This window comes from Nerophis lumbriciformis, linkage group LG02, assembly GCF_033978685.3.
Source record: "Nerophis lumbriciformis linkage group LG02, RoL_Nlum_v2.1, whole genome shotgun sequence".
Taxonomy (NCBI): Eukaryota; Metazoa; Chordata; class Actinopteri; order Syngnathiformes; family Syngnathidae; genus Nerophis; species Nerophis lumbriciformis.
The window spans coordinates 47,489,178-47,515,697 of NC_084549.2; the positions used below are offsets into that span (position 1 = coordinate 47,489,178).

The 26,520-nt window shown below is 41.6% G+C and overlaps 1 protein-coding gene across 2 annotated transcripts in view; it reads right to left on the reverse strand.

The window, feature by feature from the left end:
- Positions 1 to 26,520, reverse strand: part of slc2a15a (solute carrier family 2 member 15a) — a 145,318-nt gene that overhangs the window by 44,806 nt on the left and 73,992 nt on the right. For both annotated transcript variants that reach the window (XM_061963786.1, XM_061963796.1), the window contains 3 exons: positions 17,143 to 17,330; positions 1,719 to 1,829; positions 1,536 to 1,637 (listed from right to left, as the gene is read on the reverse strand). In XM_061963786.1, coding sequence (XP_061819770.1) covers positions 1,536 to 1,637; positions 1,719 to 1,829; positions 17,143 to 17,330 — 401 coding nt within the window. The remainder of the gene's footprint in view (positions 1 to 1,535; positions 1,638 to 1,718; positions 1,830 to 17,142; positions 17,331 to 26,520) is intronic.

A 26,520-nucleotide genomic window follows, 5' to 3' on the forward strand; every position in this document is an offset into this window, starting at 1 on the left:
AGCGGAAGCATGATGTCGTACATCTGTAGGGAGGACGTGGTCTTAACCTCGGTAAGAGTGTCAGCTTATGCCTTGCTACCTAGTTAACATGTTTGCGTTCATTTTAGTGAAAGTCAGCCAGCTAAACTTTGTCTACATTAATTCAAGTACTTTTTAATGCAGTGTCATTTTGCAATGCCGTATAAAAGGGCACAATAACAAACGCGAACCGCGTGCGCACGGGCGCAGACACACTCACACATAGACAGACAAGGCACCAATGCGGAGGTATCACAAGATTAAAAATACAATTTATTAACACATTGAGTCTATTAGAGTGCTAAAACTGCCAAGAGTTAATCAATAGTCAATATACTTGTGTGCAGCTTTTTAAACACATCATCACAAAATGCTTTATTTATTTTTGAGGAAGTTAGATTTTGTGTTTTATTGTTTGTTTTCATTGCTGCTATTGTACCTTTTTTTTTTTTATACATAGATAAGGTTATTTTTTTAAATCAATTTGCCTTTCCTTTCTTTTAAATAGACAACATTTTAATAGTAATTTTAGTTATTGCAACAGCTGAATGAGCAGCAGTTACAGTAAAAATAAATATTTATGAATGAATTAGTCGGGCAGCACGGTGTAACATGTGCCTCACAATACAAAAGTCCTGGGATCTTTCTGTGTAGCAACACTGAATTGGCCCTAGAGTGTGAATGTGAATTTTGTCTGTTTATCTGTGTTGGCCCTGCGATGAGGTGGCGACTTGTCCAGGGTGTACCCCACCTTCCACCCACGTGCAGCTGGGATAGGCTCCAGCACCCCCCGCGACTCCATAAGGGACAAGCGGTTGAAAATGAATGTATGGAATGTATTAATCATCTTTGTTGTTAGTAAGCACATGCCTAAAATAACTTAAACTGCATTTAGAAGTCCATGGAAAATTAGAGCCAATAAATATGTGTACGCTTTATTATCTGACTAATCGTGAAGGTAATTGTTAGCTAATCGACTATCAAAATAATCGTTAGTTGCAGCCCTATTGATGAGGCAGGAGTTGAAGTGCATCAAAGAGTTGTTCTGCCAAAAGTTGGGCAACTTCATTGTCACGGCGCCAAGATTACCCACCTTGGTGGTGTTAGCATTGTCACCCTTGACCCAGAAACAGAAGTCCCGCTTGGTGAATATCTTATTTGATTGCCACAACATAATAGTAGAAAATACGACCAATACGGCACTCTAATACATATAAGACATATACGATATATAAATTTTCTTAAATCCATAATGTATTAAAGCTGCAATATTTGAGGCACACTGTAGCAAGGGATGACTCTACTTTTTTTAGACAAATCATAAGCAATTATCTGTGTGCTCATTCTCTCCAAATGAGTTTCAGTCAGGCATTTTCCATGGATGAGCTGGAGACTAAGCATTATCTTACTTTTTGTTGTAATATAATAATTATAATACTATATATGGAAAAGGATGAACAATTTATGTAAACCAATGACTTGGTCCTCAAAGAAAACACACAAAAACACACACTTACATGTAAAATTAAGGAACAAGTGATCCCAGCACTGCAGACACCCATCATGGTAAAACCACCAATCATAAGAGGCTTCCTCCCCAGCTTCTCTATGGTGAAACACTGCAGAAGAAGGTCAGAGTGACACACTTTTTATTAATAATTTAATAATAATAATAATTATTATTATTATTAAGCATCTACCCCAATGAGTCCAGCAATGATCTCTATTACTCCAGTTCCTGCTGTTGTATACGGTATTTCCACCTCAGGGATTCCTGCATTCGCAAATATGTCATTGGTGTAGAACCAGATCTGCCATGGAAAACACATTTTGTTTCAATGCATTTGTAAACATGGAATACTTACATCTAGTGCCGTGGTCTGCAAACTGTGGGCCTGAAGCCGCATGCGGCTCTTTTATCCTTGTGTTGTGGCTCCAGCTAGTTTATGCTTCTGTGTACTGTAGTCGCTACGTCATCATGAGACTTTCAAAGTTCTGCATCAGCCATTCAATTCTAACAGCAGTGTTTTCTGGTGAGAAACCATGACACCTAAATTGTCATGATTTAGCTTGTTAGCGTCCTTTGTTGCTATAAACAATGGTAACTAGAGAGGGATTGAGTGTTTTTGGAACTGTTGCTGTGCTACAATATTTGAATTGCAAACAAAACATTTTTCAAAGGTGGGCAGTATGTCTCATAATTAAATCACATCAACACAGGACAAGTACTAAAACCCTTTGCCGCGTCGCTGCTATCAAGGTTAGGCTTTATTTTAGGTGTACATCACGCTACACAAAAGGATTTGGAGGGGGACGCCAGAGCTCGCCTTAACGCAGCAACATATACAAGAAACATGGAAGAAATAGGGATGCGTGACAACTAGTGTTAGGTATAATGTTGTTACATAATAATGGTGTTACTAACACACAGACAACCTTAACTTCAACGGGGGAATAATACAACAATTTAATGAAGTGATGCGTGTAATCCCACAATACTCTCACAGTAATTTGCCTAAGACTGGTGATCACAAAACAAAAATCCAGTGCCTACAGTGAGGTAATAAGGAAAAACTAGAAAATAAACCAGGACCAAAATAACATTCAAAATATGGGGAGAACAAGACAGGAACTTAATCAGGGGCAACATGACCTGGCTTGTGATTTTTATATTACATTAGCTGCACAATTTTATTTTTGAGAATATCCCATTGACAGTTTGTCGGGCACAATTTTTGGGGTGTGTTTAAAGACCCAATGAGCCAGTGCGAGCCTATTGTGTCTAAAATAACTACATTGCAGGCTATGGCGACACAACCAGGACGTTTTGGTTTTGTCGAGTGGCCAATACTAGTGTAGTATTGAGCCATTTTTAATCTTGCAAAAGCTTAATTTAGAGCAGAATTGCATAATGTTTTATTATCAATAAAACAAAGCTAAGATGTGGATGTTGTGTTTCAAATTTAGCATATATTGATGGACCTATATTGTATTGGTTTTAGTATCTTTAATGCACAAAATGTATCAAAATGGCATTGCATTCTTCAAATTTTGTTTATGTGGCCCTCGCTGGATAAAGTTTGCCTTAAATCATGGTCCACATGCCCCTCCCAGTCCAGTCAGCCAATTTACTATCCTGATGTCCATGCTCCAGTGAAGTTTAGGCAAAGTTACGGCCAATATGTGGGATGAGGATAGTAGGCGTACATGCAGGCAGTGTAACCAATCGGGTCACATGGCAAGATCTTGTAAACTCTTCTGAAATCATCACAGGTTTAAACTAAGTGCCCCTGCATATAAGATGTGTGACCATCACCTTAGGCTTCTAGTGGATGTTAGTTTAAGGGTTGCTCCTGTAAAACATTGCGAACATGTGATTTGGGTTAAAGATTACCAGGAAAAAGCTAAAGAAGAAACAGAAGTTCATGGGAAACTGCACAGTTGGTGGGATCCAGATTCTGGTGGTTGAAATAGTTGGAAACACAGGGTTGGTTTATCTGGATAGGTCAGAAAAGGGAGGCAATGAAAACACTATTCACAGAATGCCCTTAAAACGTGCGTTGGCAAAATAGACGAGGCACCCAGAGTCAGCAGAGGAGAGAGCAAGCCATATGAGCCCAACACTGTACTAGTAGAGACTTTTGAACGCAGTTGCCATTGTTGGGACTTGGTCAAGGTGTTGACCCCAGACGCAGAGACGGGAGGCAAGATGGAATCAAAAAAGGAGAGTCTTTAATTAAGACCAAAAGGTTATCAAAAGGTGATGGGGCAAAAATGCACACCATAAAACATAGCCAATAAGCAGGAACTTCAGAGGTATGTGGGGGGAAAGGCCAGGGCACACTGAGCAAAGGAAACGTCCACAACAGATATCTTCTCCATCTCAGGGAGGAAAGAAAAACACACGGAGGTTAGGTGTATAATAACAAGGGCGGAAAAACGTACCCGGACTTGGAGGTCAAGCAAAAGCATACAACGTAAAAAGAACAGGAAACAATAACCAGCAAGGCACAGCTGTCTGTGCCAAGCTTAAATAATCCATGAACTGATTAGCTGCAGATGTGCCCCAAGGCCCGCCCCTCACCCAGGTAGAGTAAACTGAAAAAAGAGGCACAACTGGGAAAATACAGGCACAAAATAAAAGGGAAGGCAGGAAAACAATAAAACACAACAGTACCCCCCTCCTAAATGTATGCCCCCTGGCGGCTTATCTGGCTTCTCCGGAAAACGACCATAAAACGCAGCTAATATTGTAGGGTCAAGAATAAGGGAACAAGGAACCCCGGATCGGTCCTCTGGGCCGAAACCTTCCCAGTCGACCAGATACTGGAAACCCCTGCCCCTTCTCCTCACGTCGAGAATGGCCTTGACTGTATGTTGGAATAATTGTTTGTAAGTTATCACAAAAGAAACGTTGTATTATGAATGCTGTCTTTCGAGGCCTAACAAGAGGAAGGAGGCTCGTGAAACGCCACTGTGATTTCAACACGGACAGATGGCAGGATCTGCTCAACTTCCAGAGGAACTCTCTTTGAAGCGTTAAATGAACTCTCTCTGAAGTATTTCACAAACTCTCTTCCAACTGTTTGGTGACCGAGGTCAACGCTGTTTACGACCCGCTGCCCTCTTGAAGTCACTGTGGTCAGGAGACGGGAGGGGTTATCCATTGTCCTCCAACACCTGCCCCAGCTGGATCCAGGAAGAGCCCAAGCCCGAGAAATCCCACTTCTTGGTCTTCAAAGCGACCGAGAACAATGACTGTTTTAAATACTTCCCATTCCTGCTGTGACATGTGTTGGTGCGTGAACATTGAACATCTGAATAAAGGAGTAGACGAAAACCTTCTTCGTCAGAGCGTGGTGCAGGACTGTGCAGAGAGTGCAGTGGCCATGTCTCTCCTCAATATTGAGTCCAAATTGAATTCTGTCTCTGTTTGATTCCTTGCCTTTTGTCTTGTTTAATAGATGTCCTCAGTTTTTGAACGTGACATCTTATTGGTCCTTCGAGCCGGATTCCAACACGTCTGACGATTCCAGCAAGAATGAGTGAAACCAGAAAGACCATGGCATCCAAATCCTGATTGAGGAACTGCTTTTTCTTCATTTCGGGCTGGAATTGGAAAGACTGACGGAAAATCCGAGGACAACAGGAAGGAAGGCAGAGAGCAGTGAGTACGTTTTAAATTGACGAAGAAAGAAACAACAAAGAGAAAGCGTGTGACGAGGGTTACGACGCATAGACAAACCCTGTAAATCCTAGGCTCTAACAGGTAAAAAGGCCAAAATTACTGCAGGACGTCGGTGTCCGCGAAAACTGAAATACCCGAAATAAAATTCTAAAACTGAAGAGGCCAATATACTGCAGGTAAACGGAACCGCGAAAACTGAAATCCGTAATATCCGTAAACAAATATACTAGGGGGAGGCGGAGCCCACAATAATTTGAAATATCCGTAAGCCATTATCCTGGGGACGACGGCGTCCAATGCAGACCTAAAATGGTCTATTCAGAATTAAAACTGAATTTTGGCCGTATAAAACAATAACCTGGAGGGCGACGGGATCCTCATGAAATATTGAAATTTCCGTAGATCAATATACTGAAAGGTGTGAATGTGAGAGTGTGTGGGAGTAATCGCCATTAGGCTATCACTCCATATTAAAGTTGTGAGAAGTAAATAGTGGGTTATTGTGGATGCTCTAGGCAAGACACCTCCACTGGGGAACCATCTCCAGTAGAAGCGACGTGTACCACAATAATAAATTAAACCACTATCTTACAACAAAGACAAAAGTAATCCTTATAAGTTCGGCTCTGTAGGGGACGACGGATTACTCCAAATTCTCAAAATGAAAAGAGGAACCCAAAGAAACGCAGATCTAATATGGTCTACTACAATCTATTTCAACCAAAATAGGAGACCACAACAAAGACAGCAGTTACACTCTACTGCGTGTTGGCGTTGTGGCAAAGAGGGACATTTTGCAAGAAACTGTCCTGAGAAAAAAAAAAAAAATTAACAATCAAAGTAACTCAGCATGACTGTTAAAAGACAACACCAATTAGTCATGTTGTCAGCGTATGCCATTGGTGGTAAGATCGCTGCAAATGTGTTTGTTTGTTTGTTAGTGTGTGTTTAAGTGTGTATCTTTCCAGGTACAAATTGTGTAAAAACCCCGGAGGTTCAAATAAAAATAAAAATAGGTTAAAATAAAAAGCAAATAGGAGAAAAATCTCAAAGTGCTATAATGAGATAAAAGTAAAAATAGATGAAGAAATGGGAAGAAATCAATTAGAAGAATTAAGGCAAAATGGAATAAACTAATGTGTTCGACAGAGATAATGGGGGTATTGAAATAAGAGGTGAAGAAAAGGTAGACTGAAGATATACATGTATGTTTGGATATATAAAGAGCACTTTTATATATACAAATATATATATGTATAATTAAATAATGGAACAAATAAAAACCTAGATTAATAACTATAATAAGAGTTGAGAGGTATAGTATGATAAAATGATAAAGTGGGTTACATGTTTATTAGCTGAGGAAAGAAGAGAGAAAAAAAGAAGAGAAATCTCTTCAAGTGTTGCTGACCTTTGCCCTTAAGAGTGCACTCACGCACTTACACACCACCGTGTGTGTGTGTGTGTGTGTGTGTGTGTGTGTGTGTGCGTGGCGCAGTGGGGGAGGTGTGAAAATGAATTTATTACATGTAAATTTAAAGTAGGTTTAACTTTGAAGTGTAGTATAACATTCTTAAGTTAGATTATGTTTTAGACATTTGCAACACCATACATCTGAGTGTTGAGCTAAGATAAGATAATGACATAACATAGAATAAATAAGGAGGTATGGCAATCAGGAAAACTATCAGCGATAGACAACTGATTGCTTTGAATATTATTGAATAGTAATTGCAAGTAAAACATATAAACAATGGGAAGAATGTAAATTCTGAGTGTGAAAGTATAGATTAAGTGGCATATAGACAGTTAAGTGAGTTTAAAACATTACTTAAAAAATACATAAAGTAATATGTATAACATTTGAATTAGGAGGAAAAATAACATTAGCGTTATTAAATCATCTACATAGTGAAAGACACAAAATAAGCAAAATAAAAGTCCAATTATGCAAAAGATAAGTAAAGAATCTAGAACGTTCTCTAAACAAAAATGGACGCACTATTGTGGAAAATAGAAAAACAAAGTACTACAAGTACAAAAACCACAAATAAAGAAGCAAATGAGGTAATTTCTAGGATTAACTAATTATTGTAGAAGTTGAATACCAAATTATGCTGAAATAGTAGCTCCTTTAAGTAAATTAATGAAAAATTTAATCATCTGTAGAGTGGAATTCAGAAGCTAAAGCAGCATTCTGTGGAATAAAAATAGAACAGAATGTGCAGTTGTTACAGTAACGAACATTTTGAAAGCTTCAAATGACCATCAAATTGCTCAATGCAAGCGGCAGAACTAGAAGCACTAATAGAAGCATGTAAAGTAATGAAAGATCAAAAGGTCACAATATATATGAAGATAGCCAAAATGTAGGAATGCTAAAGTCAACAGGAAAATCTGTAACACATTGGAGAACTGATAAAAAAAAAAAAGAGAGAAAAAAGAATTAGTAGAAGCAGTACAGCTACCAGCTAAAATAGCAATATGCAAATGTGCGACACACACCAAAGGAACAGACACAGTATCAATAGGAAATATGTTTGCTGACAAAACAGCAAAACAAGTAACAGAAAAGGAAATACATATTTCAAACGACAAACTAGTGACATGAATAATGATATACTAAAAGATATGCAACAACAAAGTACTCCAAAAGAAAAAGATAAATGGATTTAAAAAACGGAGTCACGTTGAACAAAGAAGACATCTATGTATGTCCAGACAATAAACCAATCTTACAAAGAAAAATCGGTATAAGTGAGCAGCAATATTGAGCCAAGGTTGAACTCATGGCTCAACAGGAGGGATATGAATACCCTTATACAGAAGTACTATACTTCCTATAGTTTAATTCTTATAAAAATTTTTTGTATAAAACATCTATGCAATTAACTAAATAAGAGTGAAGGAAAACATTATTGTCTGGTCATAGTAGATGCATTTTCAAAGTAGGTAGAAATATTTCCTAAAGGGAAAGCAGATGTGCTGACAGTAGCAAAAGCATTATGCAAATATTTAGTAAAAATGTACATTAACATTACAAGTACAACAGGATAACACCATTTGAAAGATAGTGGAAAGACCAAGCTAAATACACTTAGCACATTGTAGAAAGGTCATATAATGGGAAAAAAGTATTTGGAATTGTATTTGTGTTATCAAAGGGACATATTAACTAGCACACTACAAATTCCACTGTGACAAAGTTGTAAGCATACCATTTGATGATGTGTCAAAGTTTGATAATAATTGGTTCCTGTTTTGGTAATTAATTTGTTCCTTATGGCGGAGCAAGTGGAAAAGACTGCAAAAACTGATTGTGTTGTATGTATAAGCCCAGACAATTACTCAAGATGAGTCAAAAAAAAAAAACAAGTTGAATTGAAGTCAAAACAAAATTGACCCTGTAGCTAAAGAGACAAAACAGAAACAAATATTTGATAAATATGTGAAAAAAGCTAATTATACCTGCATTAACATGCAAGGCTCTGTACAACAGTTAGGAAACGTATCATCAGATAACTGCATACACATAGTAAAAGTATCAATATTTGTACAAGAATTGTTAACACGCCTTAACAGTTTGATATCTGAACATTGGAAAATAACTAGACATGGCAAAGTGTTGTAGATCCAACTTATATTGATGGGTGTCCAAAGAAGTATATCTGACGACTATAAATTGGTAAATCAAGTTGCAGATGGATTTGAATCATACGTCTACTGGTGGTGTACGATTAACAAGAATGTTGACAGAATAAACTATGTCCACTACAATGTACAGGGATTGGAAAATTACACAGGCCAAGACTTGAAGCCGTCGCTAATCAACTCGCCACCGCCACCTTCCTTATGGCTTTTCAAAACCGTATGACGCAAAAAAAGGGGGCGTGTGCGCAATATTTGGTGAACAGTGTTGCATGTTCGTACCAAACTGCACTGACGCAGAAAGTAGCCTGACCAAAGCAATGGAAGGCCTGCACACCCTTAACGGTAAACTGAAAGAGCATTCAGGCATAGATACATCTATGTGGGAGGGGTGGTTGGACGTGTTTGGCAAATACAAGTCTTTGGTATCTGGTATCTATGTCCGTGTTCAGCAATACTGACGTTGTGTGGATGTTGTTGTATTCCCTGTCTGTTTTCTGTTTAACCGTCTGATTACCACAGCGATTATCCCAGCAGATGATAAAGCTGTTCAGATGTACTTCCTGGTGGACGACAAGGAAGATGAATCTGAAGACGAGGATACCTACCAGGATGGTGTTCCTGATTTATTTCCAGAAATGTCATAAATATGAGGAAAAATTTATGTTCAATTCTGAGTGTAAACATAACTTTGTCGTAAGGAAATTAACCATTAACTGAAAATTGCAAGAAGAAGTTATTAGGGATAAGGAGATTATGGGAACGTTTTTGCGATAAACAGGAGGGAATTGTTGGAATAATTGTTTGTAAGTTATCACAAAAGAAACGTTGTATTATGAATGCTGTCTTTCGAGGCCTAACAAGAGGAAGAAGGCTCGTGAAACGCCACTGTGATTTCAACACGGACAGATGGCAGGATCTGCTCAACTTCCAGAGGAACTCTCTTTGAAGCGTTAAACGAACTCTCTCTGAAGTATTTCACAAACTCTCTTCCAACTGTTTGGTGACCGAGGTCAACGGTGTTTACGACCCGCTGCCCTCTTGAAGTCACTGTGGTCAGGAGACGGGAGGGGTTATCCATTGTCCTCCAACACCTGCCCCAGCTGGATCCAGGAAGAGCCCAAGCCCGAGAAATCCCACTTCTTGGTCTTCAAAGCGACCGAGAACAATGACTGTTTTAAATACTTCCCATTCCTGCTGTGACATGTGTTGGTGCGTGAACATTGAACATCTGAATAAAGGAGTAGACGAAAACCTTCTTCGTCAGAGCGTGGTGCAGGACTGTACAGAGAGTGCAGTGGCCATGTCTCTCCTCAATATTGAGTCCAAATTGAATTCTGTCTCTGTTTGATTCCTTGCCTTTTGTCTTGTTTAATAGATGTCCTCAGTTTTTGAACATGACACTGTAAATGCGGGATGCCCATCAATAAGCCTGGGTGGTGGAGGAGGCACTTCCAGTTTCTTTGAGTCCAACTGAAGAGGTAGGTCGCGAGATGACAGCCACACCCTCTGACCGGGCTTGTATTCTGACACTATGCTGCGGTGACGGTCAGCGAGACACTGGTTGTGCTCTGAGGTGCGCTAAAGTAAAGTATTATGCCAGGCTTGACGTGCACGCCGCAGGTAGGCAGCCACAGACGGGACGGCAACCTCGGATTCCAGGGAAGGAAAAGCAGGAGGCTGGTACCCGTAGGCGGAGTGAAAAGGAGACATGCCTGTTGCAGAGCTGACTAGAATATTATGGGCTTACTAGATCCAAGGTAGGCTGAGTGCCCAGGAGGCCGGCTGATGGTAGAAAACGCAGCAGATAGCGGCCTCCAGATCTTGATTGGCGCGCTCAGTCTGACCATTTTTCTGCGGGTGGTATCCCAAAGAAAGGCTGGGCGATGCTCCTAAATACTTACAGAAGGCCTTCCAAACAACAGATGAAAATTGTCTATCCAAAACCACACCAACAGGGATTCCATGCAGCCGGAAAACGTGGCGTACCAGCAACTCAGCAGTCTCGAGTGCAGAAGGCAAATAGGGAAGAGCAATGAAATGGACAATTCTAGAAAAACGGTCCACCAAAGTGGTTATAACTACGTTGCCATTGGATGGTGGAAGTCCTGTGACAAAGTTCAACATCACATAGGACCACGCGCGGCAGGGGATGGGAAGTGGGCGCAGAAGACCAGCAGGTGGCCGATGAGAAGCCTTACGGGCACAGGTGGAACAGGCCGACACAAACTCCTTGACGTCAGCCCTGAAAGTAGCCCAACAGAAGCGCTGGGATAGGGGAAAAGATGTGCGGGTTATCCCTGGGTGGCAGGCGACCTTGGAGCTGTGGGCCCAGTTCAGGACTTCTGGACAAAGCTCTAAGACCACAAACAAACACCCCGGGACAGTTCTTGGGGGAGGGAAAGTTCTTTAGTGCCTCCATCACCCGACCTTCAATGTCCCACTGTAATGCTCCCAGCACTCGGAGGGATGATGGTCTTTGCCTTGACCTCTTCCAAGGGACAGGAGTATATTCTCGACAGGGTGTCCGGTTTACCGTTCTGGGATCTGGGGCGGAACGTCATGGTGAAGTTGAATCTGGCGAAGAATAGTGCCCACCTTGCCTGTGTCGGGTTGAGCCATTGAGCGATGCGAATGTAGGCCAGATTCTTGTGGTCTGTGAACACAACAGCCAGTGCCTCCATTCTTGAAGAAGCAAAACAACAGCGAGTAGTTCTCTATTGCCAATGTCGTAATTGTGTTCCGCTGGAGTATAGCGACGGGAGAAAAAAGCGCAGTGGTGCAGTCTCTGGTCGAATTAGGAACGCTGGGAAAGGACCGCCCCTGCGGCGGAGTCAGATGCGTTGACCTCAACAAAAAATTGAGAAGTGTTAGGATAAACAAGAACCGGTGCAGTGAACAACAATTTGAGTCTATCAAAAGAAGACTGAGCGTCTGAGGTCCACAAAAAGCGAAGCTTAGTGGATGTAAGTCTAGTCAAGGGTTCAGCTTCCTGACTAAAATTTCGGATAAAACGATGATAAAAGTTTGCAAAACCTAGCAGCTTTTGGAGGTGCTTTCTAAAGGTGGGAGTAGGCCAATCAACTACTGCTTGGATCTTAACCAGATCCGCTCGGAGTTGACCCCTCTCCACTATAAATCCCCAAAAAGGAACAGACTCAGAATTAAACACACATTTCTCACCTTTACAAAAAGACGGTTTTAGAGAAGACGTTGGAGAACTAAACGAACATGTTGAACGTGTAATTCGGGAGTGGGTGAGAAAACAAGGATATCACCAAATACACCACCACAAAGCGGTCGAGCACGTCCTGCAGGACTTCATTGATGAGGCCAAGAAACACGGCGGAAGCATTGGTGAGACCAAACGGCATAACAAGGTATTCAAAATGTCCTAGTGGTGTGTTGAATGCGGTTTTCCATTCATCTCCCTCCCTTAATCTAACCAGATGATATGCGTTGCGGAGGTACATTTTAGTGAAGTGTCTAGCAGCGTATAGAGGGTTGAAAGCCGAATCGAGAAGCGGGAGAGGATATTTATCTTAACAATGAAATCATTAAGGGCGCGGTAATCGATGCAAGCGCACACAAAAAAGAAACCAGCAGCTAGAGGAGAGTTGGAGAGACGGATGAGACCAAACGCAAGAGAAGTGGTAAAATAGTCCTCTAGTGAATCTCTTTAGTGTTTAGAAATGTTGTATTGTCGTGAATAAGGGAGTGTAGCACCAGGTAAGAGATTAATACTACAATCGTAGGGGCGATCTTTGCTAAATACTTCTCTAAGATTGTGGAAAGCAGTGGGGACAACAGACAAATCTTTGACTTCCTGGGTGTCAACACTGTGCGAGGGCATGTTAAGTTAAAGTTAAAGTACCAATGATTGTGTCACACACACTAGGTGTGGCGAAATTATTCTCTGCATTTGACCCATCACCCTTGATCACCCCCTGGGAGGTGAGGGGAGCAGTGGGCAGCAGCGGTGGCCGCGCCCGGGAATTATTTTTTGGTGATTTAACCCTCAATTCCAACCCTTGATGCTGAGTGTCAAGCAGGGAGGTAATGGGTCCCATTTTTATAGTCTTTGGTATGACTCGGTTTGAACTCACAACTTACCAATCTCAGGGCGGACACTCTAACCACTAGGCAACTGAGTTGGATGTGGACCGGAGACAATGTGTATGGCAAAATACTCCCCAGTTGATGATAGTTATCTTGGCCTAATCGATATGGGGATTGTGTTTAGTAAGCCAGGTAAGCCCGAGCACAATTGGAGCAGAACTAGAGGGAATGACTAGAAAATGAATAGATTCAAAGTGGTTACCAGATAATTGAAAGGATAAGTGATTAGTCTGATGGGTTACGCTCGCCGGGTGGCCTCTGTCAAAAGATTGGACAACTCTAGGTCTAGGTAATTTAGAAAGAGGTATAGAAAAACGCTTAATGACTGATTCATCAATAAAATTATAATCGGCACCAGAGTCAATGAGAGCCCTAATGTCCAATTTCTGATCCTTAATCCAGGCAAGTGTACCCGAGAGTTGAACTCTAGAAAACATCTGTCCTGTAGCTGGCAGTCGAGGAGCAGGGTCGGTCGCTGGAGATCTGGATCATAGCTTGAGTGCGACGGCGGGCAGGGCAAAGAGGACAGCGTGCGATGAGATGTTGTGCTTCGCCGCAATATAAACACAGCTGCAAATGAAGGTGTCGAATCCTCTCAGCGGGGCAGAGACATTTTCCTCCAAGCTGCATTGGTTCCTCCTCCAATGATATCGGCTGGGCATCGACATTGGGTATCGGTCCGATAGCAGTTTGACAAAAGCAACAGCACCACTCGGACTATACGCCGAGGCGCCGCGTCCCTGCTGCCGGGAGTCTCTGTCTCTCCCAGTCAATGAGACGATTTTCGGTCTCCACTGCCAAAGCGACGAACTCGTCTAGGCTGTTGGGGGTATTAAGTGGGATCATCTGCTTCTGGACACGATCAGCAAGGCTGAGGGAAAATACGTCCACCAATGCAGAAGTCAGCCACCGGCTGTTAGCAGCGAGTCTTCTAAACTCAATGGCGAAGTCTGTGATGCTCCGCTGTCCATGTTGCAGCCGAAGCAATGACCATGCCGCATCACGTCCTGGTATTTTGTGCTGAAAAATGTTCTTCATATATATACAGCCACAACATACACAATACAGCATGAGCAATGTGAATTATCAACACTAATCACTGTTTTGTGACCACTATTCAGCGTTTTATTGAGCAAGTCTGAAAAGTATGTGTAAACTGACAGTTACACACACGGCTGCAAGATTGGTGCCACCGCTACAGAAGGTTGACAGAGAATCCTCTGTCCTGAACTGCGTTTTTATGTGTCAAAAAAGAAAAATATTGAAAATATTGTCTATTCAGCAACATCCTTCTATAATTTTATAGCTGAATGCTGGGTGATAGAGGGGGCTGATTAAAATTAATTTAATCGAAGTATTCTGGTGTCAAGTTTTTTTAAAAGTGTTAACTTTTTCACATAAAATATATACCGGTAATATTAACATGCCTGTTAAATGATAAAAACTTATTGAAGTTTGCATTTGTTTGCATCTTGAACACATTAAGTGCAGCCTCTCTACCATCAGCGCTGGGAAAAAAAGGAGGAAAAAAAAGTGGGTTCTGTTGTAGATGCACTTTGGACTGTCTAAAATGTCCATAAAAAAATGTGTTTGAAAACATAGCAAAACTCTACAGGTGGGAAAATAAATGTGCAGTAAATGATCGCGCGTCTCTGTGGTGATGAGAGCCGGACCCCCCCCCCCCCAATATGGAGGGGGGCGGGGGGGGGCACAATATGGAGGTATTTGGGTTTCAAAACGAACAACCAAAGGTGACGTTCTAAACAGGGAAATGCCGCGCAACAGGTGCTGCTTTAAGACACGCCTCGCCAAATGTGGCGATTAGTATTACCACCATTGCTTCAAACATAGGTAAACATTTAAATATTAAGTATTCAGATCTGCACAAGGAGTTATAAAGAGTGAAAGGTAATAATGTAGTTGTTACACCTGTCCTGCTGTTTGGCTCCCATGCAGACCGTAGTGGAGGAGAGCAGGGCAGACGTTCACTCCAGGGTCAATGTTTTCGTCGGGGGTAACACCCTTCACTTTACCCGGCAATGGGTCTGCTAAACTGCGCTTTCGGGTACATGACGAGGCCGCCGATTTGTCACAATCTGGTTTCTTTATTATTAGTTTTGCAGGACACAATCGGACCCGTTCATTCTTCTACTGCGCAGTGCACGAGCTCCTTCTCTCTCTTTCTCTTTACTCGCCCACTCACTCACTGACGTCAGTCAGCCAACACATTGACATTCTCTTAAACACACATACTGTATGCTACTCTCCTGAGTTAACCAGCTCCCTTGCTGTGCACATGTAGATGCGTCGACACACACACAGCTGCTTGGCTTGATGCCAAATATTAGCAGAGTTAAGACACATCGAGTGTCAACTAATGCAAGGGAAATAACTGAATTTTGTACCAAATTGCTACAATTTGTGTTTTATCTTTAACAAAATGTGTGTTTTACCTGCTACATGTCTTATCTGTGTACATTTATCCATAGTTTTGTTTTTAGTACTTACTAATAATTGTATATTTTTTAAAGCACAGACTAGGAGTGGCAACCATAAATCATGACGCATTTAATATAATGTCAATAAAGCTTTTTATTCTATTCTAATCTAATCCTTGATTATGGCAGACTATATGTAATATGGAAAATTGTAAATTGTTCTTTGAGTGCAACAAGAAAAACACAATGTGTTTAATGCCCTTTAATTTATATTTTAACCTTGTAAAAATTGTATTTGAGTGCAAACATATGTTTATTGTATTGTAAGATTTTCTGTTAAAATAAAGTCAATATTGACATTTTTCGCATTTCCCTTTATTTGGAAAAGTGTCAAAGAGTATCGACATACATTTTGGTACCGGTACCAAGTTATTGGTATCGGAACAACCCTAGTTCCAACATAAAAAAACAAAACCCAAATTAAATAAACAGCTTCCAGCCCAACTCTGTGAGCGAGAACTGCAAACGCCGACTTTCATTGACGTAGATGCACAGCCCACCTTTTCTTGTTTTCCTAGACAGATGGTTTTGGTCGCCTTGTAAGAATGTTAGCCCTTCGAACTGGCAGGCTGAGTCCGGCAGACTTTTTGTTTTCCATTACATTTATTCTAACAAGTGGGGTAAATACAAAACAGTTGCAATACCAGCGCTGAAGAGAAGACGGCCATCAAAACCAGGAGATTATCTACAAGTGTGTGTGTGAAAGCTGAGTAAAGGTGCTTTTGTGCTTCACTTGGCCTTGAACAAAACAGATTGGTGCAGGGGTCCCCAAACTACGGCACGCGTCCAAAATCCGGCCTGTGGGAAGTCCCAAGTTTAAAAAAATAAAAAATAATAATATTTTTTTTATCATTATTTTTTTTAATATGTCCTTTCTAATCCATTTTCTACCGCTTGTTACTCTCGGTGTCTCCTAGCCGCTCAGGCAAATTTTTATATATATTTTTTTTGTAAATTATTTTATTTTATTTTATTTTTATTTTTTTTATAAACCTCTATTTATAAACTGCAATATGTACAAACAGCTGAGAAACAATAATCAAAATAAGTATGGTGCCAGTATGCTGTTTTTTTTAAAATAAAATACTGGAAAGGATAGAAATGTAGTTTGTCTCTTTTATCCGATTATTAATCGATCAATTGAAGTGATAATCGACAGATTAATCGCTTATCAAATTAATTGTTTGTTGCAGCCCTAATATACTGTGTGTATATATATATATATATATATATATATATATATATATATATATATATATATATATATATATATATATATAATATAATATAATAAAATCCCCTGAAGAGTGGGGAAACCTGCTAAACAGGCTTGTAGGGATGAAATCTGTGTTTTTTCCTGACCTAACATATATATATATATATATACACACAGATACAGCCCGGCCCCCGGACAGATTTTTGTAACCCAATGCGGCCCCCCCGAGACAAAAAGTTTGGGGACCCCTGGATTAGAGCATACCCGCATGAAGATAATACATACCGAAACCCTTTACTCCACTGAGGTGGAAAACATCCCTCTAACAGTGTCTAAACACTTTTGGACATAATTGAAAGAGCGTGAATGGCAAAACATTTAAAAGACATGAGGAAGATTGACAAGGTAAATGCTGGTGAAAAATGAAACATATATATAATATAAAACTTCCTTACAGCATCAATGCCAGACAGCTGCATGCCAATGTTGATGACCATCACGGAGAGGACCTGCCATCGAACGGTATGGTCATGAAGCAGATTCCACACTGACAGCGTTTTGACGGATGACAAGGAACGCTGCTCTTCTTGCATCTCCTCAATCTCAGCCTGGATGTTACAGTTGGCCCTGTACCACTTGAGAGCTATGGGAAGAGATATCATAAATGCAGTGTCAACCATCTTCTTCTTAGCTTATTTGTTGGAACATCATTGACTATTGCTTTCATATTCACCCAGCATGTTTATTGTCTAATGTGCTCAAGAAAAATAAAGCAAACTCCACTCTTGCTAAGTCTGCTCTGCAGGTGATGAGTGTTGTCGTATCAGATGTCATAGTCAAGATAATGATTTAACACTGAAGTATTTATTTTACATTGGGCAGGCGAGAGAAACTAAAAGGAATATACGGAATTTCAAGCAGTCACAGCTGGTCGGCTTAGCACAAGCGGAGGAGGCTTTCCGACACAATGTGTCCTAGAATGACCACATAAGTACATTCACCTCACTGTGACATCACTGGATTCACACAGTTAAAAAAAGAGTGTAAGACACAGCGTTCATAGGCTTCCAAAACTGTGCAAACTCACGGCACAATGCATGACCCTTATGATTTGATGCGTTTGTATTGTTCAACACGATTATAACATTGTAACATTACAGGTCAGAAAACACAAAATCATAGGTCCACTTTCGGAACACTCCCATTCTTTAACAAAACTGCTTCAGTTTCATAAAAGAAAACCTTACATAAACATTTTTTACTTAAATTGTATGAATTATATAGGTACATTTATGACACCAAATTATTATGCTTTGACTTTTTTCTTGCCCTGATGTGGGATCTGAGCCGAGGATGTTGTTGTGGCTTGTGCAGCCCTTTGAGACATTTGTGATTAAGCGCTATCTAAATAAACTTTGATTGATTGATTGATGACTTAAAATACTGCTCAAAATTGTTCAGTGATGTGTTGCATAATAATGTAAGGAGTTTCGAATTTAATTAATGGACCTTTAATGAAGTTGTATTTATTACTCAAAAAATATACACTCTTTACTAGTAAAAAGCAAAAAAAAGAATAATGAAAAATGAAAAAGGAAATAACATAACTTGAAAAAAACTACATTGATTTATTTAGGCAGTTAGCTGTTTCCATTCTGACTTTCACTTTGCATTGATTTCTCAGATTTCTTTGTGTGTTTTTTTTATCCACAGATGACTATTTCCGCTGCAGGCGGAGCAACCAGGCACACCTGCAGCGACTTGTCAAATAGTCACACTTTTAAGCAAAGCAGCCACAGCATGAAAACATCCAATTGAACTTTACTGCTAACTCCTTACGACTGTGAGAGTTGCTTTCCTTCTCAGCCTGCATCAAATAATCTTTGAAAATTAGCACTTTTAAGTGGTTATGCAAATGTTTCTGTGGTTTCCATAGAAACAGCTATATACTTACAGTAGTAGGCTCATCAACCCGTACTTTTTGTAACAAATATTTCATAATAATGTTGAGGGGTGTAACGATTCATCCACTATATCAATCTATCAATATATATTCCAAAGATTCAACTACATCAATCTGTGCTCTGCAAGTTGACCTTCCGGAAGATACATATCATCTACATTGTTTTTAAAAGGTAATCAATCGACTTAATCAATATCAGAAAAGTTAACTTTGGATTTAAGAAAGCAGACTTTATATTAAGTTGTTTTTAGCACCTTTAATGAGATAAAGCTGTTAAACATTTCGCCAATCTGTCCGGCAGTCAGTGACATCATCAAAACAATTATGGTGGATAACAAAAGATAAGCAGACGGCCAAGAAATTAATAAGCCACCATTGCAGTACGTGTCCTATTATGTTAATATTACTGCACTGCTGTTGATTAAAATGAGAGTACTAGCAGGTCAGGTTAAACCAGTGCTCATTTAACCTGAAGAGATCTGGTCGGATTTAATTTTTTGTATTCATTTTAAAACAAAAGCGAAAGTAGCAGGTAAATCTACTATTAAAATGTTGGTTACTGTACTTTTATTAAAAATATCTTTAATGTTGAAAATGAGAGCAGAAAATGTTTCCTTGTGTTAATTCAACCTAAAGTGTTGGTTGCACTTTATTCAAATAAGATGTGAATGCATTGACCATTAATTGTTGTTTACTTGCTTTTTTGTATCCATAATTAATTTATACATCATTCCTTTACAAGAAGTAACAAAATTATAGGGAAACTTCACCTGCAGTGTCTAGTTTCCAGTATTTATTCCACAGTCACACTGGTGGAACTTTTGACAAAAAAGTCACTGAATCAATTTAAACTCACTGAATCGTTTTGGATATAATCATTCTAAATAAACAAATATCATCCCTTAAAGGCCTACTGAAACCCACTACTACCGACCATGCAGTCTGATAGTTTATATATCAATGATGAAATCTTAACATTGCAACACATGCCAATATGGTTAGTTTACTAAAGTGCAATTTTAAATTTTGCGCGTCATATCCTGCTGAAAACGTCTTGGTATGTTGACGTCAGTGTGTGACGTCGCGGATTGTAGAGGACATTTTGAGACAGCATGGTGGCCAGCTATTAAGTCGTCTGTTTTCATCTCAAAATTCCACAGTATTCTGGACATCTGTGTTGGTGAATCTTTTGCAATTTGTTCAATGAACAATGGAGACAGCAAAGAAGAAAGCTGTAGGTGGGAAGCGGTGTATTGCGGCCGACTTCAGCAACACAAACACGGCCGGTGTTTCATTGTTTACATTCTTGAAAGATGACAGTCAATCTTTACCATTGGCCTGTGGAGAACTGGGACAACAGAGACTCTTACCAGGAGGACTTTGAGTTGGATACGCAGACACGATACCGTGAGTACGCTTCCAAACATTTGATCGCTTGCCCGTACGTGCGTGCCGCTATGTGCATGTCACGTACGTAACTTTGGGGACTTTGGGGAAATATATGTGCTGTATGAACTTTGGGGAGGTGAACGGTACTTTGGGCTGTGGGATTGAGTGTGTTGTGCTGGTGTTTGAGTTGTATTGGCGGGTTATATGGACGGGAGTGGGGAGGTGTTTGTTATGCAGGATTAATTTGTGGCATATTAAATATAAGCCTGGTTGTGTTGTGGCTAATAGAGTATATATATGTCTTGTGTTTATTTACTGTTTTAGTCATTCCCAGCGTAATATCAGGTCCCACCCGCCTCTCACAGCATCTTCCCTATCTGAATCGCTCCCACTGCCCTCTAGTCCTTCACTCTCACTTTCCTCATCCACAAATCTTTCATCCTCGCTCAAATTAATGGGGACATCGTCGCTTTCTCAGTCCGAATCGCTCTCGCTGCTGGTGGCCATGATTGTAAACAATGTGCGGATGTGAGGAGCTCCACAACCTGTGACGTCACGCTACTCGTCTGCTACTTCCGGTACAGGCAAGGCTTTTTTATCAGCGACCAAAAGTTGCAAACTTTATCGTCGATGTTCTCTACTAAATTCTTTCAGCAAAAATATGGCAATATCGCGAAATGATCAAGTATGACACATAGAATGGACCTGCTATCCCCGTTTAAATAAGAAAATCGCATTTCAGTAGGCCTTTAATCTTATCAGCAACCAGGAATCATGAATTTAATCGAATCGTTGTTAAAACGAATCGTTACACCTAGGGCTGAACGATTATATGATTGTGATCGTTGATCGCGATTAATTTGAGTCCGATCACGGTGATCAACTTTTTTTTTTTATCTTGATCAAAAATGGCTGAAAAGCCTATTAGAAGTTACTTTAGTAGTAAACACTATGGCTGCAACAATGCTTGGTATAATCCTACACAGAACAATTCATCTTTATTGACCGTGATCCTGTATGTGTCTGTGAAAGTGTGTGTGTGTGTGTTCTTGTATTTTTACCCTTCTTGAGACATCAAAAAGGAAAAGTGCCTTCCATATGAGGACCGGTGAACAAGTTAGGACCGAAATCATGGTCCCAATACGGAAAACCATTGCATCTAGCAGAGCAGACCTGGGCATCCTGCGGCCCGCGGGCCACATCTGGCCCTTTGTGCGTCCCTGTCCGGGCCGCGTGAGGCCAATCATAAATTACAAAATAAATTTTAAAAAGTATCTATGTCGAGTGTGCAATACAACGGTGCTGCTTTTGTTTTGAAAAGCGTTATTTGTATTACTTCCGTGTGGACGTATGCGCGTGTGTGATTGTGAGTGAATGTGAACAGCGGCAATCACAATTTACAAAATAAAGTTTAAAAAACATCTATGTCGTGCGTGCAATACAACTGTGCTGCTTTTATTTTGAAAAGTGTTATTTATGGGCGTATGTCCGGGTGTAACCTGTGAGTGAAGGTGCACAGCGACAAGTGATGAGACGCTAAAAAGAGAGAAGTTGATGACGAATGGCGTGTTTCCAACAAGACATGGACTGCCAAGTATTTCTTTACATAAATTAAAGGTAAAGCCGTGTGCTTAATTTGTGGTACACAGGTTGCTGTGTTTAAAGAATATAATTTGAGTCGCCACTCCACGACGAAGCACGAAGACAAATACCAGAATCTGTCCGATGAAGCGCGCGCAAGGGAGGCTGATGCGTTGATGGTAAAACTGCAAACCCAACAAAGACTTTTTGCCATATTTCACACCCCCAGAGATGTACTATGAACTATGAACTAAGACTCTTTTCATAAAGTTGCCAAAATGTTAAGCTTTTCTTGTAAAATTGAGTAAAATTCCAACTTTTATCATAATATTGCCCAAATGTTCAGTTTTTCTTGTAAAATTTTTACTTGCGTTGAGTAAAATTATGACTTTCATTATAATACTGCCAACATTCAAAGTTTTTCTTGTGAAATTGTGACCTCTTTCTTGTGAAATTCCAACTAATTTTTCACAACAAGCTTATTTTATATTTGCATAGTATGTATATGTTATTAATGTTGTAAATACAAATCTTTATATATCTAGAAAGAGTGGTCCTAAAGAGGTAGGCATTTTTCGGAGGTCTCAATAAGGTAAGAAATACAGGCGTGTGTGCGTGTGTGTGTGTGCATGTGTGTGTGTGTGCGCGACCTCCTATGAGGGGCCGTTAGAGACATTATTCAGAATTACCTCTTACATACACTACTGAAATGCTCTCACATAAACAATTGAAATGTTTTTCTCTCACACACCCTACTGAAACACACTTATACACACGACTGAAACACTCTTACATACACTACTGAAATGCTCTCACATAAACAACTAAAATGTTTTCTCTCCCACACCCTACTGAAACACTCTTACATACACTACTGAAATGCTCTCACATAAACAACTAAAATGTTTTTCTCTCACACACCCTACTGAAACACTCTTATACACACTACTGAAATACTCTTACATACACTACTGAAATGCTCTCACATAAACAACTAAAATGTTTTTCTCTCACACATCCTACTGAAACACTCTTATACACACTACTGAAACACTTTTACATACACTACTGAAATGCTCTCACATAAACAACTAAAATGTTTTTCTCTCACACACCCTACTGAAACACTCTCATAAACACTACTGAAATGTTTTTCTCTCACGCACACACCCACACCTGTGTATAAACGGATTTCACCTGTGTGTGTGTGTGTGTGTGCTTTTTTTACATGTGCAGGTGAGATACAACAATTTCAGTAGTATGTGTGCAAGGATTTCAGTTATGTGTATAAGAGCACCTTACCAGTGTGTATGAGCGAGTTGCATTCGGGTTCCGGTCACCAATAATCCCCGCCCCTTTTCAGACAAGTTTCTTTTTTTTTTCTTTCTTAAAGCCAAGTTGTTTGTGAACAAAATGTCTGCCTGACTGCCGACAAGTAGCTTAACCGAGGCAGGAGCTCTACTTCATAATTTCAGGGCTTCAGCGGAGAATATAAGAACACTTTCAATGCAACAAGGGTCGGGCTGCCGCCGTGGGTTGCACCTGAGTGCCGCGACACCTGAGCGGCACGCTCCCGACAGCCATGCAGCCTGGAGCACTCGTTCCATTGCGAGTGTGCGCCGCAGCATTATCAAGCACAACGTTCCAGTTCATGGACATCGAAGCAAGAGGAGGAAAAGGTAATTAGACATGATTTATTTCTAAATGATTGTTGAATCCCACGAAATGTAAGGCAACATGGCATTGTAGTGAGCTAAACAGACCTTGTTTGCCTCCACTACAAACAAGTTAGCAACTAGTGTTTCCGCGGCTCCTAAGAGACTGACATCTATTGCAAACTTGTCGTTTGTCTCGGAGGAAGCGGACAAAAGTACACAGTCAAATCAGCTAGTAATGTTTGCAGTGTTGTTGCTATGGTAACATGTCGAAATGTGAGTCACGTCGTGGTACGTCAGTAGCTAATCATATACTTATAATAATGGATTACATTTATTTAGCCCTTTTTCCTCACGACTAGATAAGGGGTCCCCAAACTACGGCCCGCGGGCTGGTTACGGCCCGCCAGCGTCCAAAATCTGGCCCGTGGGAAAAAATAAATAAAAAATATCATTTTAAATCTGACTTTTCTAATCCAGTTTTTGGTGTCTCCTAGCCGCTCAGGAAAATCATATTGTCTAAAAATGCATTTCCCTGTAGGACTTATATTGTCTTAGCTGTTTTCATGTGATCTGATTGTTACATTCTTATTTCAGAGTCACAACACAGCTGCATGACCATTTCAACAAGGATGGAATGAACAACCTCTGGATTCCTGGAAGTTGGCTCCCAAACAACTTCTCTCCACACTAATATATTGTTTGGAATATTCAATATATTTCACATAGAAACATACTAAATATACTTTTTTTTTTTTTTGCTCAAAAACGACTCCTTATGTCGTATTATTCATGTACTTTTCAAATGTTCTTGTAGTCAGACAATCTTTTCAGTATATTAGAGGGAATCTTTACCTGACCTGTTTGGACTGTCATCTGCAGTCTTCTTCAGAAGGGACACCTGACTGCTGTGATGTGTTGCCTATCAGCTCTTCTTATAGTCAAGTCACTACTTGATGGTCAGTGGGGGAGGAGCTAATAGGCAACACGTCACAGTGGTCAGGTGACCCTTCTGAAGAAGACTGCAAATGACAGTCGAAACAACCATCCATCCATTTTCTACCCCTTGTCCCTTTCGAGGTCGCGGGGGGTGCTGGAGCTTATCCAATATCAGGTAAAAATTCCATTTAATATACTGAAAATATTGTCTGACTACAAGAACATTTAAAAAGAAAACTAATTCATCCATCCATCCATCTTCTTCCGCTTATCCGAGGTCGGGTCGCGGGGGCAGCAGCCTAAGCAGGGAAGCCCAGACTTCCCTCTCCCCAGCCACTTCGTCCAGCTCCTCCCGGTGGATCCCGAGGCGTTCCCAGGCCAGCCGGGAGACATAGTCTTCCCAACGTGTCCTGGGTCTTCCCCGTGGCCTCCTACCGGTCGGACGTGCCCGAAACACCTCCCGAGGGAGGCGTTCGGGTGGCATCCTGACCAGATGCCCGAACCACCTCATCTGGCTCCTCTCGATATGGAGGAGCAGCGGCTTTACTTTGAGCTCCCCCCGGATGGCAGAGCTTCTCACCCTATCTCTAAGGGAGAGCCCCGCCACCCGGCGGAGGAAACTCATTTCGGCCGCTTGTACCCGTGATCTTGTCCTTTCGGTCATGACCCAAAGCTCATGACCATAGGTGAGGATGGGAACGTAGATCGACCGGTAAATCGAGAGCTTTGCCTTCTGGCTCAGCTCCTTCTTCACCACAACGGATCGATACAGCGTCCGCATTACTGAAGATGCCGCACCGATCCGCCTGTCGATCTCACGATCCACTCTTCCCTCACTCGTGAACAAGACTCCGAGGTACTTGAACTCCTCCACTTGGGGCAAGATCTCCTCCCCAACCCGGAGATGGCACTCCACCCTTTTCCGGGCGAGAACCATGGACTCGGATTTGGAGGTGCTGATTCTCATCCCAGTCGCTTCACACTCGGCTGCGAACCGATCCAGTGAGAGCTGAAGATCTTGGCCAGATGAAGCCATCAGGACCACATCATCTGCAAAAAGCAGAGACCTAATCCTGCAGCCACCAAACCAGATACCCTCAACGCCCTGACTGCGCCTAGAAATTCTGTCCATAAAGGTTATGAACAGAATCGGTGACAAAGGGCAGCCCTGGCGGAGTCCAAACCTCACTGGAAACGTGTCCGACTTACTGCCGGCAATGCGGACCAAGCTCTGACACCGATTATACAGGGAGCGAACCGCCACAATAAGACAGTCCGTTACCCCATACTCTCTGAGCACTCCCCACAGGACTTCCCGGGGTACACGGTCGAATGCCTTCTCCAAGTCCACAAAGCACATGTAGACTGGTTGGGCAAACTCCCATGCACCCTCAAGGACCCTGCCGAGAGTATAGAGCTGGTCCACAGTTCCACGACCAGGACGAAAACCACACTGTTCCTCCTGAATCCGAGGTTCGACTATCCGGCGTAGCCTCCTCTCCAGTACACCTGAATAGACCTTACCGGGAAGGCTGAGGAGTGTGATCCCACGATAGTTGGAACACACCCTCCGGTTCCCCTTCTTAAAGAGAGGAACCACCACCCCGGTCTGCCAATCCAGAGGTACCGCCCCCGATGTCCACGCGATGTTGCAGAGTCTTGTCAACCAAGACAGCCCCACAACATCCAGAGCTTTAAGGAACTCCGGGCGGATCTCATCCACCCCCGGGGCCTTGCCACCGAGGAGCTTTTTAACTACCTCGGCAACCTCAGCCCCAGAAATAGGAGAGCCCACCACAGATTCCCCAGGCCCTGCTTCCTCATAGGAAGACGTGCTGGTAGGATTGAGGAGGTCTTCGAAGTATTCTCTCCACCGATCCACAACATCCGCAGTCGAGGTCAACAGAGCACCATCCCCACCATACACGGTGTTGACACTGCACTGCTTCCCCTTCCTGAGGCGGCGGATGGTGGTCCAGAATTGCTTCGAAGCCGTCCGGAAGTCTTTTTCCATGGCCTCACCGAACTCCTCCCATGTCCGAGTTTTTGCCTCCGCGACCGCTGAAGCCGCACACCGCTTGGCCTGTCGGTACCTGTCTGCTGCGTCAGGAGTCCCATGAGCCAAAAGAACCCGATAGGACTCCTTCTTCAGCTTGACGGCATCCCTCACCGCCGGTGTCCACCAACGGGTTCTAGGATTACCGCCACGACAGACACCAACTACCCTGCGGCCACAGCTCCAATCGGCCGCCCCGACAACAGAGGTACGGAACATCGTCCACTCGGACTCAATGTCCAGCGCCTCC